Below are 20,291 nucleotides of genomic sequence, written 5' to 3'. Positions count from 1 at the left end.
CAGTATTTATTGTAATGTACAGATTAAAAAGGAAATATTTTCCTTTATTCGGGAATTTAAAAATGAAACCCACACAATGACAAACATTTGTTAAAAATAATGTAAACATGACAAAACGTGTGTGGTCCCCAGATATCCAGCACCCATTCAGCAGTGAGAAGCCCTTATACAGCAGCTTATCTAATCACACAATAATTTCCTCTGTATGAAGTCAGTTCCTGCCCATTTTCCACATATGCAGTCACAAAGATGAACATGGCAACTGTAAATACAGACACTGGAAAGAAGATGAGTAGCTGAACAATAGAAAGTGTATCACACTGAAACATTTGCTCTTTAAAGACCAATAAGGCACGAGGTGAGTGAGATCCTCAGGAACAAAGGCAGCAGAGACAGAAAGCAGTTGAAAGCAAACTGCTTGTGCTTCAGTGTTAGATAACAGTTAGTGGTTTCTTTCTGAGGCAGACGCTTTAAAGTCTTCTCTCCTCCAAACCCTTTGGTTGCGCTGACAGGAGCTCTGAAGGCTTCCAGCTCATTTCTGTCACCAGTCGGTGACAATTAGAGGAAAATGCTGCAGGTTTGGCAGCAGAGTTAAGTGGTAAGATCATTTCCATGTGACAATACAGTCCCTGTTATTGTGTGTGCAGTTATAAAATGCTACATGGAGAGAAAATAAAAATACACTACTGTTCAAAAGTTTGGGGTCACACAGACCGTTTCATGTTTTCCATGAAATCTCACATTCCTGTGCCAACATAACTGCACCAGGGTTTTCTCTAGAATAGTCATTTACCACATTAACAATGTCTAGACTGGATTTATCATTCATTTAATCTTCACTGAATAAAACTGCTTTCCTTTCACAAATAAGGACATTTCTGAGTGACCCCAAACTTTTGAACAGTGGTGTACATTTTTCACACAAAGTCTTTTTGATTCAAGAAAAAATATAAATAAAATGTTCAAATTTCAGGTGGTCTCTCGCTATTTTGAAAGCCCTGATAAAAATGTTCGCAGATTAGAATAAATCCTTGTGTGCTTTAAAAGAGCTGCAGTGAGACTAAAACAGTCTTCCTCAGTGGGCGGCTCTAGTTGAGTGGTATCTCTATGACGTCCTCCTCGATGATCTCCCCCTGTGGGACGGAGGCGTGGTCCGCTGGGCTCTTCCTGCAGCTCAGGCCAGTAAACGGGCTGCACCACGACAGGGAGAACGGGCCTCCGAACGCCACCTGCATGGCCTCCCAACACGGCACCTTCCCCCACTTCCCCGTCTCTCCCTTCAGGCGCTCGATTCCCTGGAGAGGACACAACAGTGAGACTCTGACGCTGAGGAAGTGGAGCAATTAATAAAAAAAAAAGAGATAAAAGCACCGGATGTCTTCCTCTGCATGCACTATCAATCACAACACAACGTTATTATCAGTACTAATGTGGCAACAACACACAATGACTCTGCTTTTGGGCTAGTTTCTCAGACTAAAACAAATCCAGACACAAAATAAGTCTTCAAATTTAAAGGATATGTTTGAATCCTAATACTAATTTATCATATGCATGTTCAAAGTTTTCCTGGTTGCTGATTTTTTCTCCATTAGTCTGCCTACACTGAAAATATGGGCCAAAACCCACCGTCCTCGTTTTGTGTATCTACAGCAGCTCTACCATTCAATTAGCAATAAACACAAAGTAGAGCTGAGGCTGATGAGGACATCAGATTTAAAGGTATTTGTTCATGAAGTACCGGACACATTTTGACTTTGACCTAGGTGACAATGTTTGCAGTTCTTTACGTTAACAGTCTGACTAATCAAACCGTATTCTGAGGCTGAAGTTAACGTGATGCTTCAGGATGGTGTAGCCAAAGTGAGAGGGCCTCTTCTTCCTGACTATCATGAATCGCTGCTGTTTTGCTCATAACTTGTGTTAAAGTCTCATTTCCTCATTCAACACCGGCACTCCTTAATCCCAACCAAACAGAAACTGGTGGCCACTGGCTCCAGCCAAGCCCCTTTTATAAAGCTCCAACTTCCTTCTGGAAACACTAAGACATCATCTCAGCTGCTACACTGGGCCTCTCTAATAAGTGTGCTGGTGGTCGTTTTAGACATGAGGGCTCTTGTCCTTTGCACAGATATTGATTGACAGTTGACAGGAGCTTTCAGTCTATAAAATGTCTGTCATGTATTGTAGTAAACTGAATACCTTTGGGTTTTGAACCACTGGCCATCTGAACATGTCACTGTCGGGCCTTTTCTTGAGGGTTCGGGGTTTAATTGTTGGGAAGTAGATGTAAGGGGAAACAAATGTGTGAGGAAAAGGAAATTTAACACTTCGAAAAGTGCAGCTACCAAGGTTGATTGTCTGCTATGGCATATTAAGAGTAAGGAAGGTGGAATTTAGCGCTAGAAAGACTAACTTTGGACAATACTAGGAGGCCACTTTATTTTTTAAATTCAAACATAGGAGATAAAATTCAAAATGAGATCTGTGATGATCCTCACAATGCAGAGTTACAGGGTCTGTTTTCACTGAAAATGGCAGAACTAGAGTTTTTCTGACAGCAAACCTTATGCAGAAGTGTTTTGGATTTGACACCAAGGCTGCATGGGTTGTGTTCAAAGTACACTTCAGTTTTTGAACAAATTAAACAAATCAGATATATCGTGTCAGTGACCTTTAGAAGTCTTTATAAGTGGAGCTTTATTTTTGCTTTTATAAACTTGTTTGGCAGTTAGCAGCTCTCTAAAGTCTCTAAGCTAAGCAGCTGGTTGTAGCTTCATACACCACTGTTCAAAAGTTTGGGGTCACTTACAAATGTCCTTATTGTTGAAAGAAAAGCATTTTATTTCAATGAAGATAGTATTAAATGAATGATAAATCCAGTGTAGACATAGTTAATGTGGTAAATGACTATTGTAGCTGGAAACGGCTGATTTATAATGGAATATCTCCATAGGGGTACAGAGGAACATTTCCAGCAACCATCACTCCTGTGTTCTAATGCTACATTGTGTTAGCTAATGGTGTTGAAAGGCTAACTGATGATTAGAAAACCCTTGTTCAGTTATGTTAGCACGTGGATAAAAGTGTGAGTTTTTATGGAAAACTTAAAATTGTCTGAGTGACCCCAAACCTTTCAACGGTAGAGCACATAAACACACATATTTGAGCGGTCTCCTCTAAATAAGAAAACTAATTGTTGTTATTTTCAAAAATATTGCTGAAGTTGATTCCTCAGAATTATGTATTTGCTGAAGGACATGGAGTAATATTTAGCACAGATTTTCTCTTCAGTCTGTAAGATAGTGGAATATCAGCTTCAGCTGCACTTTGGATCACGCTTTACCGCAGTTTTTTACAGTGTAGCTGTGGAAGGATCACATCAGACCAAGTTACAGACAGGAGAGGCTACAGCAACCACTGACTCTGAATCTGCATTAAATACATTTGATCTTGTATTAAGTCTCAGCTCTTTCCTTAAAAGTATCAATTTCATTTCATTGGTTTTCAAAGAAACATGCCCAAGATCCTGTAACACTGTACAAAATGACACACATGCATTTCAAAAATAAAAGTGTGACACATGCATCACATTACACACAACTCACTCATTCATTCCCAATGTTTGGTTGAATTAGAACACAGCAAAAAACGGACTGAAAGCGCACTTTGGCCTTCTGATCGAAACCAGCATGCTGGCGACTTGTTAAGCTGGATGGGACAGCTAATGGGACCTCTTTAGCAAGCTTACCTCTGTCAAGACTACATAGAGCTGTCTGCTTCAGAAAGCTTTTTGGCAGAGTGGGTTATCAACCAAAGCAAAATGCATGAGTGTGGAGAAGACACTGCATGGGAAATAGCCAGATTACAGACAGCAAAAGAGGGAGCAGATGGAAGACAAGGATGAAGGGAAAATGCAAGATGTGAGGGTCATGTGGGCAAAGAAGTGCATGAAGGGAAAATAGAAACGGTTTCTACAACATTATTTGAACATCAGAAAACACACCAGAATAGCTCCGTGAGGGGGAAAAAAGCATCCCAAAAAAGAAGCAAACACAATTTTTGCATTGCAACAGAGAAGTATTTATTCTCTGTTCATGTGCTGAAAGATCTTCAGAATATTTAGAAAGAATTCAAATTTCTGTAAAAAACAAATCATCTCCACCGTCACTCTCACCAGAGACACTTGGCACCATCATCTCAGCAGAGCTTCACACACACGACTAAACTCGCCTTCAGAAATAACAAAGGATGCATACAACACCATGTAAACAAAGAATAGAAGAATAAAATGCACGTCTTGGAACAGAGCAGTTCACACAGAAGAAAATCTTAAATGATAAATACAAAGTGCAATTTAGCCTTTTTAGTACTTGTGTAAATGTGAATGGTGACAGTTAATACTTTGTTAAATGCTTTGAAGTAGTCGGAATAGTGCAGAAATACAGTCCAGCTGCTGCAGACATGTTTTACACAGAGCTTCCCTTTAACTCCACACAGGATTTAATAGGTTTTCTACAGCAAAGATGATTTTCAAGCCGAGCCAGGGATGTTTTTTTGAAGAAGAATTTCATTTCAAAGCTTTCCCAAATAGTCGTGTAATTGTGGGGTTTGATTGAATTTGGCACACGCTCACAACATGAGAACACCACACAGGCTGAGAGCACAGGAGCGGATTCACTGGCAAGTGTTCATGCACACGCTAACGGGGAGCGTTGGTGGGAGACGACTGTGGGAGGCTAAACCTTTCTTCAAAAAAAAGAAAAAAAGCAATAGAAAAAGGGGAGGGGGGGGATGAACATATGTTACACTGTGGTTGCTGACAGTCTGTCAAAAACATTCTGACGACCATGTTTTTCTGCACAGACAGATTGAGGTTAACATCGGTACCGACTGAAAGCATTTCTTTTCCTTGAATGATTCAGCAAAAAACTTGCCACAACCAAAGACAGCTGGCGTTCTGACTGTGGATCGGATTCTATTTGGTGGAACAAACAGAGACCTCCTGGCTTGCTTGGGCCAAAAATAAAATGCATCTCTGCCTTCTGACAGAGACTGTGTTTGTGTCGAGCATGTATCAGAGAGGAATCAGGGACGATGTTTCACACTTGGACAACATGTAGGTATTAGAATCACTTTGAACACATGATTAAACTGCAGTGTGACTTTTTTGGTCTCTTATGTTGTAGTATAGCAGGGCTACTCCAGACTCAAATACAACACAGTCATTTGAATAGGACTGAATCTTAGGGATGCACTGATCAATATCAGGGTGAATACCGTCATTTTAATGTCAAATCCATTATAGACATTCAGTGTTAATCCATCAACTAGCCAGAGGAGGCTATGATCTCAGATTCTGGTGCCACAGCCTTCCCCCTCCTCATGTTATTTTACATGAAAATGACCCCAGAGAGTTCCTGGATGTGTTGTGTCTAAGAGGTGTACGAGTGGGAATCAGCACTGAGTGGATGATCAGATGCTGGTATCAGGAAAGTGAAAGCAGCATCAGTGCATCCCTATTTTTTAACACTACAAGTCAGAATCATCACTAGCAGGAAAGAAGGCAGAATGTGGCAAATTGAAAAGATTTTCACAACCATAATAGACCAAAAACCTATAGGGCTAAATTTGTGTCATAATAAATGAACAAAATCTCCCAAGAATCAAACAAAAAAAATAATAAAGTAACAGAGAACAAGAATAAACCGAAGGAAAAAAATTAGCTTACATATTTAGATATACAAAAATGAAACGTTTGATTTTTTTTAAAGAGTCTTTTTAATTTGTCTTTGATTATAAGGAAGGTTGGGTTAATCCATCTCAGGCTGACTGAAGCTAACATATTATTAATCTGAAAGCATGTATCTGTACACTGCTGAGGCTCCTGTTACTTGTACTTTGTCAGGACAACCTGTTGCAACCAGACTGTTTGTTACACTTCCATTGACCCTTGTGTCTAAAAGAAACCGTCCAATGGGGAGGCAGCGCTGTATTGTCCAGCCACAGGAGAGAAACTTTCAGCCTGACACGTGTTAACACAAGATTCCTTTGTTGAAAGTGATGTTTTTGAATGAGAATATTCCTAAACTTGTATCATATTTTGTCCTTTAGCTTTAAGTAGTGAATGACTTTAGGTGGCTGAATTCATGAGGCATCTCGTTTTATATATAATTTAAGAAATGTGTTGATTGGATGTTTTTAAGTTCACAAGTGTCACACATTTTGTAGTAACCACACAAATCATGGGAAAATACCAATTTGCCACATGTAGTTTGTGTCATGAATAAAAAAAAAAAAATCTGTGAAAGTGGAAAAGTGACAGCAGAAGAGAAAGAAATCAAATGTAGCAGTCTGGTATAATTGTACTGTCACGTCTGCCTTTCACCTCATTTTTTGTGCTTTCAGTTTATTTTTGTTTTTGTCGATTTTTGGGAGATTTTGTTAAATTGCTATGATACTAATTTAAGCCTGTAAACATCCACAAGAATGATGGCAAACTCCATTTAAAAGGGTCAACGTGAGCATGGATGTGTTTGTACAGTGGCTCCATCTATCCATTCCACTGGGGACCCATTTAAAAGGTTTGCTTTGTCCATGTCTGGAACACATTACCGACTACTGTCTGTCAGGAGGAAGATTTAAAGCGTCAGTTCTCCTAAATTACAAAACAACATTGTTTACTACAATCTAGTGGCTTTCTATTACCAGTAGAATAAGGGTGGGATGTTGTTTGAGGTTTCAGAATTCAGCAGCAAGCTGAAAGTTTGAAACCAATTTGCTAGTTATTCAGAAAAGATCCACAGCTAAAGTGTTTCCTTGTAACTACTTTTTAAACTTAAGACAATGACTGGATGTCTTTCTGTGGGGGAGATGAGCTGATTTTAATATCACAAGCCCCAGTCAGGCCTGTATTACAAGCATTTAAATAACTACTGTCACTTACCCAATACATCACTTCCTATTTTTGCATATTAGTTGACAACTATAGTGCTAACAATCTGCAAGGCCAGAAACCACCAGGAAAGTGGGACAACATGTTTTTTTGGAATTTAGTTGAACTGACCCTTCAAGGACAAGCAAGAGGAAACACAGAGCAAGAGAAAAGATAACACAGAAAGAGAAGGAGATCAGAAAGAAAAACCAACGGATTCATCACAGTGTTTGCAAACAGGAATCACTAAATCAAAGTGTTTCTTTTTCTCTGCAACTCGACTCACTCAAGGCAACACAAAAATAAACGGATAGCGCACTTAGTTGGCAACGAAAAAGCACATGAAAAGCTGTCCATGGCTAGTGTGGGATATACAGTGTAAGTGGCGTTGAGCAGCGGGAGCAAACGGGCTGCCATAGCTGAGTTCAATGGCGCTGGGCCGGCCTTCCCACTTTGGTTCTGACCCGGCCACCTGGCTCCCTGCGCTGAGCCTCACACCACGTACTGGTAGGTCTCAGCCTTCCCGTGGTCGGGGGTGGAGAAGGGGCTAAACCACAATAAGGAGAAAGGGTGTCCGAATACCGCCCTCATGTTCATCCACTTAGTTTTTTTAGCCCATCTTCTCTCTTCCTTTTTCAACTGCTCTATGCCCTGAAAACGAGAGACAACCAAACTTCAGTTGGCGGGCTTTTGTGACCCAATAAGTAATCACAAACCAAATTCTAAATACCCACTTCTGTCAAAAATAATGATAATCTGGGCCGCTATTTCAGGCTTTCAGTGACTCCTCTACAAGGATAGTATAGCTGTGTGTGTTCTGTTGCCTTTCTCTCTGTGTTTTGTACAGTCTATAAGTCTACAATACGACAGAGCCCTCTCTCCAAGATGAAATGGTAAAATGTCTCTCATATCTCTGACCTAGAGTTGCAGACAAAAAGAAGTTCAAAGCAGGAAAAGGAGTTTGGTTTTCGTGAGCTATGCTTCACAGGCACACCGGTACAGTAGGCTCAGTTATTTTAACACAGCACCAAACCTCAAAGAATAGTGATTCCTTCTTCCACTGATACATGGACAACTGTGTTCTTTGAGCATGGCATGGGATAGTTTTCACACACTAGCCACAACCTCACTGGCTGTAGAAAAAAGTGAAACCTCAGAGTTATTTCATGAGTAGCTTGTTGAAGCTCAAAGTGTGTCCTCTTCAGAGCTTACAGGCGAATGCATACCCTTTAGTAACGAATGTAGGACCATTACTGTGTGGTAATGGTGTGTGTACTACTGATATCACAGGAATGAAGTTGGGAACAGACACACGAGTAATTTAAATTGGCAGCATTATAATTCTAGATCTCGTAAATTATATACTATATATAGTTAGATTAACCAAATATAATCACTTTGCATAAAAAACATTAAAACTGAACTTCATTGTTGTTGTTAAAAAGAGCAGAAAGTCAATGTGAAAGAGACAGCATGTAGCCATGGTTTTTTTAATGGGGTTAATCATTTGTTCACATTGGAACCAAAGACTGGTTTTGAGGTAACTGCCAAAATAAAGGAAACAGTTGAGTATAAAGTCAAGAATGTAGGAAAAGAACTAAAGAACCAGGGAGAGATAGAAATGAGTCTCAGCTGAGGCTGACGCTACTGTATCCTCCATTTGGACGCGAAAGACACAATGGTCCATTCAGTCAACAGTCGACCTACAGCGCTGACCTGTCACATACACTACTGTTCTGAAGTTTGGGGTCACTTACAAATGTCCTTATTGTTGAAAGAAAAACTATTTCTTAATGAAGATAACACTAAATGAATGATAAATCCAGTGTAGACATTGTTCATGTGGTAAATGACTATTCTAGCTGGAAACAGCTGATTTTTAATGGAATATCTCCATAGGGGTACAGAGGAACATTTCCAGCAACCATCACTCCTGTGTTCTAATGCTACATTGTGTTAGCTATAGGGCTGGCCCAAATAGCAGTTTCTGGGCTCTGGATATTCAGGCCCTCTTAATGACAAATATCCCAATATTCAGTCCGTTCCATAACATCCAATGTGGGCGGTGGGAAATCTCATTTGGATCTCAAAATTAATATCCAGATACCACCGTTGGGACCGAATATTCAGATATTTGGATATTAGGGTTCAGCCCTAGTTAGCTAATGGTGTTGAAAGGCCATTCATGATTAGAAAAGCCTTGTCACCCTCGCCTGGGTGACCCCAAACTTTTGAACAGTAGTGTAAGCCTACAATTTAAAGATAGTGGCATGTAAATGTCATATTTAAGATTGCACTTAATTTCATTGCACAGGTTGTAACAACAATAAAGATACTGAAATAAATACACCTGCCTCACCAAAGACAAAGACAGAGAGATGTAGGAAGCTCTAATATACGTGGAAAGGCAGAAATGTGGATAGATGTATAAGTACAGAAAAATCAGACTAATTCTCTGGTTTTCCAGTGATGTCTGCTGGACACAGTAGCCCAGAGTCTCCACTAACAGGGACAGCTACAGATGAACCCGAGCAGGCTGCCTCCTATGATAAGCTCAGGATAAACTAAATATGGCCGGGCTGCAGCCACTGCTCTCTGCTTTGATTATCTGTGCACTTTAGCACTAATCACTACACTACTCTCTGCCATAACAACACAGAAACCCACAGTTTCATTAGACGGCTACCTCAAGTGAGAGCTGCAGCTATCCTCAGCCAAACCTAAATTCACTTTTCACTTCCCTTATAACTATCTGGAAATGAGTGATATTTTGGTTGTTCAGTTTCATAACACACATAAAGAAATGAGGTAGCTCAGGTCACATATTATACATATATATCTTAAACTGCAAGAGTATTATATTAATTTTACTGTAAATATGAATTGTACATAGAATAATAAAAGGGTATCTAAACACACAGACACTAATAATAAGTTGTAAATAAAGATGTAATCCCAGATTTTGGATGCAAAATAACCTTAAGTGTAAAATGAAAACATAAAATGAAAGCATTGCGTCCAGCCTGATAACATGAGACTTCTTCTACATCAATCTTAGCTTTGCATTATATTGTAACACTGACATCTGTGAGAATTGTGCCACCCTGCATTTCTTGGTGGATTTTCAAACAATGGGATCCTTGATTGTATTTTTGACCAGTAACCACTTTGTTTGTCAGCTGAATCCTTTTCTCTCTGCACAAACAAACAGACACACTACGTGCAATAAAGAACTGAGTCTTGCACTGGACTGCACTTTACCACCCACTTCACTGCTCATTTTGCTCTAATTCCATTCATATATTTATATCTTCTGAGTATTTTAATGTATCTGTATATAGTGTGCCTTTTTCTATTTTTAATCTACAGCTGGGAGTCACCAATCAAAATTCCGTGATGTGAAAACACAAAGACAATAAGGATTCTTGAAAAGTTTTCTTCAGGTTTTATCTGATTTGCCAGCTGATGCAGCTCGCTGACAAGTTACACTGATTCCATAAGTTGGTTAAATTTGGGCGTTTCTGGTTGATTTGTCTGAAAATGTATGTTTGACATTCATCTTATGCTAATTATGGAGATGTGTACGATTCAACATGCCAAAGTGGATATATTATATGGAAATAAAGGTCCACACAAGATGCTAATCTCATTTCTTTACAAGCATCTTGTATGTGCACCAAACAGCTGTGGCAGCACATGGTAGTTCAGCTCTGTGTTAACATTATCATATTCTACTCTCAACAACATCACAGAAACCACAAATTTTATTTCAAGGCACTTAAGGTTGATGTTTCTTTCTTTTTGGCAGTTACTTTCTTTTGAGACAGTGTTCTCAGCGAGACCTGCAGGGAACTTGCTAGAAATGACTACTACTTCATGTTACAGAGTAAGAGACATCACTTAGCTGTTAACGGTTTGAGTTAGAAGGTTAAAAACATTCACGTTTAAAAAAAAAAAGCAAAGGGATGCAGCAGCAAGGAGAAGGTCTAAAGAGCAGAAGGAGGAAGTGAGAGAAGAGAAGAAAGGAAGAGGACAGCAGGTCACTAAATGGGTCACTTACAGTCTCGTCGGTACAGATGGAGTGGACTTGGGTGCCGAACATCACAGAGGTGAAGATGAGGAAGAGGAGGCCCTCAAAGCACAGGAGTATGAGGAGGATGACTGTTGCTGGAGGAGAGAAGGAACTGCACTCTGGGAGATGGAAGGATGTGGAGGCAGAGAAGTGAAAGGGCAAAGAAGAGGTTCATATGAGGAACTACTACAGTGCTATCAATGAACTGCTGCACTCTACTGCTGATTGAGGGAACTCTACGGTGAGGATGAGCTGTTGTGCCAACAACTGATGGGAGGCTAGTGTGTGTCTGGGATCAGGAGGTTTAGGTTGGACTGTTGTAGCAAGAAGAAAAATGTGTGACTAAAGCATAAGTACAAACACAAAGTTAAATAAATCTAGCAATGAGAGGGCCCTGTCACAATCTCTGAGCCATATGAACACAACAGCTCTCAGGACTAGAAGTTTAACTCATTAACATGCAACTTTATGCAGCAAGGCACAGCAAAGTCCAATAAAATCATCTACGCTATGTGGGTGAACTGGGGTGCATGTGTGTATGCAATGTTCAGAAGAAAAGTCTAATTAGCTCATTAATTAGCAAAGATTTTTCATACCAACTGGTCTGTCTGTGACATCAGTTTGAATTCAGTCGCTCAAAGTTTTAAGAAGCTACAGCAAATTTTATGAAATTAGTGTTTAAAATCGAATCAAATCCTCTCGTCAATATGGAGAACCTGTGGTGGAAGTATGATGCTTCTTCTTTGTATCATTCTAGTGTTGTGTTCACTTGAGTCCACAGCTCAGCTACATAATCTAAATAATGTAATGGATATCACATTGCATGATGGCAGCAAAATAAAAAGTCTGATTCTAGGAATGAAAACCCAGAATCTTAAAACCTTGAACAAAATGTAAATTTCAGTTGCTGATGTCTGTAAAGGCAGTGAGTCACACAGGAAAGCACAAAGGAAAAGTAAAGGAGAACAGCTTCTACTTCTATTTCATCTAGATTTCTAATGACCCAGGGTGTCACTATTGACTGACAGCTCTATTTGAGGCTATAATTGGCATTTTGCTACAATCTGTGATCAATGTCAGTTCCATGGTTGGCTCTGATGCTCGTAGCTGGCACAATGCAGCCATCATTACGGATGGATGCTGAAACCTGGTATTAAAATGGGCCCCGTGGCTAAATTACAAAAGGTCCTGAGATCAATAAACTCTGACATTATGAGCTCTGCTTTGGTAACTGGACAGTTCAGAAAAAAGACTTCCCGTTTATTATTGCTACATAGATGTTATCTTGCACATTTTAAACTCAGTTTCTAATTCATCTATGATGTCTCGACAGACAGACAGACAGACAGACAGACAGACAGACAGACAGACAGACAGACAGACAGACAGACAGACAGACAGACAGACAGACAGACAGACAGGCAGACAGGCAGACAGACCAAGTCTTGTCTATATAAGATCAGAATTTCGATCAATCCAGCAAAAATTCATCATTTACAAGCTGAGTAATGCAAAGTTTTGGACTGTGTAGCTTTTCTTGTATCTTCAGGTATGCTATGTACACATGTGCCCACTAACCTACAGCACACTTAACAAAACTGTATGAACATGGACTAATTAATCATTAAAAGCAACCACTGTTCATCTATGGGCATGGTTATAAATTCAATCGGAATTGGTCAGAGCAACATCGGAACTGTTGTTCAGAAATTTTGTTTAAGTTTTAAAGCTCCCAGAATAGAGGCAGATTTAGTGAAATGAGGGCTGCAGGTAAACTCCATCCATCTATTTTCTACACACTGCTTAATCATCATTAGGGTCGTGGGGGGCTGGAGTCTATCCCAGCTGACTTAGGGTGAAGAAGGGGTCACCTGGACAGGTAACCAGTCTATCACAGGACTACACACACAGAGACAAACACACACACATTCGCACCTGAAGACAATTTAGAATCACCAATTAACCTCAGCATGTTTTTGGACTGTGGGAGGACAGGGAGAACATTCAAACTCCATTCATAAGATCCCAGGCTGGGACAGGAAATGGGGATCTTCTAGCTGCAAGGTGACAGTGGACTGTGCAGCCCCCAGGTAAACTTCGTATTGTTTTATTTTCAACCTTTTCTTAACTGAATGTTGGAGTTGGCGGAGGCACATTGTGCATTTACACATGTTGAACAACAGCAGGAAGTGCATTCATTACTTATAAATTAACTCCAACATGGAGACAGAACTGGTCAGGATCCAACAGCAGGTCACACTTTGTACTTTTTGCACATCAGACAGGCGAACTCTGACAGATTCATGATTTATAAGCTGCATTAAAATCATTCATGACATTACAGGTTTAGATTTAGTACTTTGCTTGTTAGTGCATTATATATCAAGCATAACTGTAAACTTTATCTTTTGGAAGGCTTTGGATGATGCTCTTCCCAATCCTGACAACAACCAGGGTAAGTTGCAAAACAAGTAAACAAATGTAATCTCTGTCCAAGGATGCAACCTAGCACTGGGGACACAGCAATAGAATAGAATAGAATAGAATAGAATAGAATAGAATAGAATCACTTTATTCATCCCTGAAGGGAAATTCAATAGTCAGTCAATTTTCATTTTGGGCCAATTCCGATATTTAATTCAAAGCCTTCTCCATTCATCATGCCAGGTACAGCTCACAATGAGAATGTGGCTGGTAAGCTCACTGTGTGCTGATGTACCAAGCACATGTGAGCTACTAATGTCTCTGTGACCCAGTTCCTTCAAAGTAAACCATTTATATACTTAAAAAGCAGCACTAGCGTTCCACAGAACATTGGTACTTGGAAAGATGATATTTTTGATAGCTCTGGAGGGAACCTAGGTGAAAATGTTCTTAGCAAAAGGAAATCATCATAATAATCCCACTATCTTTCTACAATAATTGCTAGCATAAATTTAACACCACATCTTTAAATCTGTCTTATATGATGGCTATGATGTTGAGCTGTTCCTAAACCTGCTGGGTAAACTGTATGATCATTTTGGAGGATGCAGTCTGTGATGTTGTTGAACTGTGTTGCGTTAAACTGACAGTTATTTCCATTATTTTGTCCACACATGCTCATTGTAAATACCACATCAGTAATACTGTGGATAAAGTAAAGAAAAACCAATGGCGGTAATAGTATATATTATATAATATTACAAACTGGGAAACATAGGAGTATATACATTTACATATAAAATCAAGGAAATCATGTTCCACTTTGTTCAACATAAAAGGTGCACTGTAACATTTCAAAGGTAGATTGTTAGTTCATGATTGCAGGTTTGTACTTTGATGAAGGGTAAGTAGAGCTACACTGAGTTTAGAAAAGGAACTCACTTGTCCAGTCATCTTCAAAGCAGTACAGAAAGTGGAAGACCACCATGAGCAGAGCGTGGAGAGAGATGAGTGCAATGTACATCTAGGTTCAAAAAAAGACAACACAATGAGGAATAACTGACTGCACACACTAGGTAAACAAAGGGCTATTCACTGAGAAACTGTGCTACATTACAACAAAAAACTACTGATTTGTCACGTCATCAGAAGAGACCCAATCATCAGTGAACTCACTGTGAAAAGCACAAAGTACTTTTGGTTGTTCTCCCCAACACAGTTGTTGACCCAGGGACAGTGGTGGTCCATCTTTCGTATGCAGCGCTTGCAAACACTGTAAGAGAATTCAAATATGAGTGGAAAACACATTAAAATCAAAAAGATTAAAACATAACGATGAGTATATGAGTCCGGTGAGGAGACAATGTTGATTTCGTCAAGGATGAAAGACATTTATTGATAACCCTTTTCTCACAACATGTAATACATTTTTGTTTACAAACAAAAATTGAAAGATAACGTGAAAGACAGATGACTGGACAAATAAACTAAACACAAGGATTTAGGGTCTCCTCTAAAGGTAAACCTAGCCCAAACACAGTATTCTAGAGTGAATGCTCTGCAGTGTAGCAAACAGGAAGATTGTGGTAATGCTAATGCTAATGAGCAGAAATTAGAGCGAGGGAGGGTCTGTTTAAAACAGCCAGAGTCTGGAAATGAGAACCAGATTTGCTAAAGACAGTCACTCTGTTGTTTTACTGTAGAGAAAAGTCACGTGGTAGTAAGCACATCCTTTTCCACTAACACAGCAATGCCTGTAACCATGGTAACCATCTAAAATAATGACTGTGACAGCTGTAAAATTCTTATGGCATAAAAATTCAAAGCGTGACAAAAACAAGACTGGACTGTCCCTGCTAAAAACTACACCAAAACTAGCAAGAATCACGTGACTTACAGTAATACACGTTAAACAAAAAGACCAAAAACAAATGAAAATCTGGCACCCAAAAGAAACACTGTCAGGAGACAACAGCAACAACAGAACACTGGGACAGCATTCATAGAAAGTGAAGGGCGCTGCATTCTGGCTGCAGCTATTTCTATTTCACAAATTATCCAAAGTCAGATATTTAGAACAGTCTGTCTTGAACTTCACAACATGCTATTGGGGTTGTGAAAGTCAAATGCTGCAGTGAGAATTAAATGTCCTTGTTGCCCTACCTGCAGTGGTGTGCTCGGTCAGGCTTGATGCTGCAGCACTTGGGACATTTGTAGACCACCTGTCCTGGTTTCAGCTGAAGGCTTTCTATGTATTCCTTAGTAGCATTCCCTTTTGGCACAGCACCCTAGTCGGAAACACACACAAAACTGAAGGTTTCAGCATAATGTGCAGCTCATTGATCACCATAATAAAATGAGCAGACAGAGGTTAAATGTACCATCATTTTATGGAAGTTCAGCAGCAATAATCGGGATAATAGACCATGAACCTGTCTGCATGGCATTGAGATTCAAAGCAATTTGTGTGTATGCAGAACCCCAACCAAGTCCCACTTACAGGGTCAGTGCACATGGCCCTGAGGTGTGAGGCGAGGGCAAGGAAGGCCAGAGTGTTGAACAGAGTCCCGTTCACAATGCTGTACGTCAGATTCTTGGAGGGGAGCAGCATTACAAACAGCACCACGAACTCGGCGTACAACACCAGCAGCCAGGTGATGACAGCACACACAATCCCGCAGACGTCCCTGATGAACCACATGGCCGAGGCGGAAGAGGACGTGATGACATCTTTGGAGATAGGGATGCGATGCTCGGCCTGCAGGCAGTTGGTTCCTGCCCCTGCCCCGGCTCCGGCCTGCCCACGGCCGTGCTCCACATCCCTGCATCTGTGCACCGGGCTCTTCATCCTTCATCTAAGCTGGATGCCACCGGAACAACTGCGCCTTCAGGCCTCGGTCTCAGTCACCGCATGCTGGAGGGAGAAGAGGCAGGTTGGACACAAGTCAAAGGTCTGGATCTCTTGAAAATTCTTGATCGTAAAAGCACTTTATTAATAGTTGAGTATACTGTTCACATGTATCAGGGTTCTCGCCAGCGCATTTCAGCGTAATGGCCCGTTACACTGTCTAACGGGCCGTTACGCTCAGTTTAAAAGATTACGCTGTGATTAGGGCCGCTACGCCAGTGCATTTCAAAGATCACGCTGTTGTTATTAAGAGAGTGTGTGGCTCCGTCATGAGAGTGGGAGAGAGAGCAGCATGTGTGTGTGGGAGAGAGAGGGAGGGAGGGGGAGAGCGAGTGAGACAGACGGGCAGTCGGTGCAGTCGGAGGAGGAGGAGAGAAGGTGTGTAGTTGCTGGGTTGGCGGTACTGTTCGGTTCAGCCACTGTTTATAGACAATAAAGGCTGCAGTGTTCTTCGATACGGCTGGGCTCCTGTGTCTTTGCCTCTACGGCTGCTGAGGAAGTGAAGGGGGTTAACCCCGGGCTTCCTGACCACGGTCGGGGGCCGAACAGGAAGGGTTAACACTGTGATTAGGGCCGCTATGCTGTTATTTTGACAGATAACGCCATGTGCGTTTGTTTTTATCAACTGGGTGCCTATCTAGGTTAATTTATGTCTCCCCACCTCAGCCGTACTTTCCTGTCGATTGACCTGTTCCCGTCTATTGCGCATGCGCGTTCCCGTCTATTGCGCGCGGGCACGTGCAGGAGGACCTGCCGTTACGCTGAAAAAAATCCTGGCGAGAACCCTGTGTATCAGCCTGTTTTAGTCCAGTTCACTTTAACAACACTCCAATGCCACAAATCACACATTTGCATAAAGGGCCATCTGTAATACACACCCTCTGTCCCTAATCACTTGATTATACTGTATATACTGAGCATGTAATTAATAATGAGGATGCAAGGTTCTGTGTTTCACTGTTCAGGAGACTGAAATCATGGTTAGTTTCTATGGCAGACCATTCTTTGATCATTATTATTGTTATTGTTGGGTCATGGCATCTTTTTAGTAGGACAAAGTCTATTTTTATGATGCTTCCATGTGGGAGTATTGTGTGTCCTCTGGTTCTTCGGGTTAATATGAGTAGTGTTCAGGTATGTCATATGTATTGTTATGTGTGTTTTTGTATGGATTTGGTATGTATTGTTTGTGTACTCTGTAATTCGGATTTGTATGCTTCGTGTGTACATAGTGCAATCTGGTGTTGTATTCAGTCAACATAAAATCAATATATTTGGGCTCTGAATCGCATGCCTTGAGTAATAACTTTTGAATTCAGAACTATGATGATGGGCATTTCTTTTTAAATAAATTTAAAAACTAATCTGCAACAATTTAAACAATAGCTGTAACTATTTTAATCATTTTTTCTGCAAAAATGTTAAACAGACTGTTGGTTTAAGAACAGCATTTTCTTTTTAAAGAGTAAACGATTAACCAAAAAATAAAATAAACAGCTTAATTAATAATAAAAAGTATCTAACATCATTTGCTGCCCTAGTTCTGTTTCTGGTACATACACAATATATGTTAAAATATAGGATTAATCCTAAAGATTTTTTATTGCTATGTAAACAAAATCACTATATTAGTTATGATATACTGCTGTCTTGGCCCTAGACAACTCCTTTTACATGATTTGAAATATTAAAGCAACTATTGTACAACAAGCATAACTTGAAACAATGGAGTCAACAATGAGTTACTCACTGTGCAAACTCCTACACTTAAAATAAAGCATATGACACAGCAGATTTATGAATGTTGACAAATGTTTGGTTACAGGAAATGCTGACGGAGACCGAACTTTCCTGTTTTACAGCAATATATCACTTGCCACATTGAACAAAGACTGCAGGCATGCACTGATACTTACAGCAGCGTCGATTATTAGTCTGTACTCATGACATGTACTCATATTTGTTAAGCTACTCTGTTACTACAACACAGCAGTGTAACGTTAAACGGTTGACATTTGAGCAGACAGGTGGAGGAGCAGCAATGTCAACAGTTTGGGAATATCTTGGGATGATAACAAAAGAAAAGCAGAAGATTCTGCTAAATTGTCAAGAGAAGTAGTGAAATATAGCTCCTTTAGACAAGCAATCTGAATAAACGTCTCAAGAACCAACTCAGCACAGAGTTCAAGGAGTCTGCTAATGCCAGCAGCGGGACACACCTACTACCAACTTTACAGTAAATACTGGAGAAGCCAGAAAAAACAACCCACAGTCTGTAAAAACGACAGAAGCTCTTCCCTAGTACACTGCACAATGACAGGATAATCGTAGTGGTACTAGTGATTAGAGGTAGTGGGGCCCAGGTAGGACATTCTCAGCTGTCACCACATCACAAAAACTGTACTAACAAAGCTACACAACATCATGAAGAGCCATATGAACATCCTGGTGCAAAACAACTCGGCCATTAGGTTTAGAATCATTCAACATGCAAAGCACATTTACCAAGCTATATAAGGTGCATTGGATGATGCAGGATTTCATTGTCAGAACTATACCGGTAATACGAACTGCTCATATTGGTACTCAGTAATGGTAAATACTTTTACTTGGCAAAAAAGTGGCACCAGTCCATCTCCATACAAAATAAAACTCACAAGTCTCAAGCATCCCTGCAACTTTCAGAATCCTTGTCTTGGTTACCCATTCTTACAGGTGATGTCATTCAAACATTGGGGTGGGAGGAGCAGCCAAGACTCCTGTGCTTTCTGGATGTACGACTCAGACATCTCATAACAACAAGCCAGAGGTGGAAGCTCGTCAGCTGTGTTAGTAAGTCAAAGCTTTGTCACTGCAGAGGTCAAAGCCAGCAGTGAGCAGTAAGAGTGCTGCATGCCTCTGCAGTCTGACTCAGTGTTCCACTAGTTGGAGCTGGATGAGGCATCCGGATGAGCGGATAGAGGTCACTGAGAGGTGGTAAACTGTGACCTGGTGACCGGACTCACCATAACCTACTGCGCTGACAGCCTTCCTGACCCTACAAGAAAATATGCACGCTAAAATGGTATATTTATGGCTATGTGACCTGACTCAAATTCATTCTCACTAGTGTCAGAATAAAAAGTGGATAGTCAGTGCGTTTTCATGCAAAAAGTGGGTCAATGATTCCCATTCCATCCTGTTACAGTGGGTGAAGGAATTTCTATTTCGTAGCTATGTAAACACAGTAACAGCGTTATTTTTAGCCACATAAAGCCATATTGTAGTGGCTAGTAGTGCCATATTCATTAAGCTTGACTGTAATTCTAGTTTTAACTACAGTTCCTATACCTATGTGGGACTGATACCTGGCTGAAGCACTGGTTGACACACATTAACGTCAGTCCATCTTAGCTAACGCTAGCTGAACAGCTAACGTGCCACAGTGAGCATTCATACAGATAAATCGGTCATTGTTCTTCCTTTCAGCTGTAAAGCGGGGGACGTCTGGGAACGTCTGACTGCCTTCACTTCAGATTAATTATCACCATATCCCGCAGAATCTCACCTGAAACATCAGCATCCTCCAGTCGCCTTCGCCCCTGCTGCTGCTTTTGCTGCCTGGTATCTCCCCCTCGGTGCGTGCTCCTGCAACATGACGTGATGACGTCAGGAAGACAGCCAATGGGATCTTCAGACAGGCTTCAGGCCTTTCCGCGTCACAGGCACACCTATCTATCTACCTACCTATCTATCTATCTTGTCTTTTTCTTTTTCTCTCCTTTTTTTTTTTTTTTTTTTTTCTTTTTTTCTTCTTCTTTCTTTTCTCTTTTTTTTTTCTTTTACTTAACCCCTCGCAATTTTAATCTAGCAATGCTGTATATCTGCTGTCAACTATCAGGCAGAAATTGTCTAGAAACTTTTTAGAAAGTCTTGATGAACCTGCTGTTAAATCATGTTTGAAGCTGTTAAGC

The 20,291-nt window shown here is 40.5% G+C and overlaps 1 protein-coding gene across 2 annotated transcripts; it reads right to left on the bottom strand.

The window, feature by feature from the left end:
* Window positions 1-5: 5 nt before the first annotated feature.
* Window positions 6-19,985, bottom strand: zdhhc3a (zinc finger DHHC-type palmitoyltransferase 3a). 2 transcript variants are annotated; one of them, XM_022215905.2, is made up of 7 exons: window positions 19,886-19,985; window positions 15,931-16,344; window positions 15,594-15,718; window positions 14,607-14,703; window positions 14,373-14,454; window positions 10,995-11,125; window positions 6-1,295 (listed from the first exon to the last, which is right to left on the bottom strand). In XM_022215905.2, exons 2-7 carry the CDS (start codon window positions 16,276-16,278, stop codon window positions 1,089-1,091), a joined length of 990 nt encoding a protein of 329 aa, XP_022071597.1. In that variant the 5' UTR covers window positions 16,279-16,344; window positions 19,886-19,985; the 3' UTR covers window positions 6-1,088. The 2 variants fall into 2 exon arrangements, with proteins under 2 accessions (XP_022071597.1, XP_022071599.1); XM_022215907.2 differs by lacking the exon at window positions 6-1,295 and adding an exon at window positions 4,060-7,585.
* Window positions 19,986-20,291: the final 306 nt, after the last annotated feature.

This window comes from Acanthochromis polyacanthus, chromosome 12 (assembly GCF_021347895.1).
Source record: "Acanthochromis polyacanthus isolate Apoly-LR-REF ecotype Palm Island chromosome 12, KAUST_Apoly_ChrSc, whole genome shotgun sequence".
Taxonomy (NCBI): Eukaryota; Metazoa; Chordata; class Actinopteri; family Pomacentridae; genus Acanthochromis; species Acanthochromis polyacanthus.
This window is presented reverse-complemented; position numbering and strand designations above follow the sequence as displayed.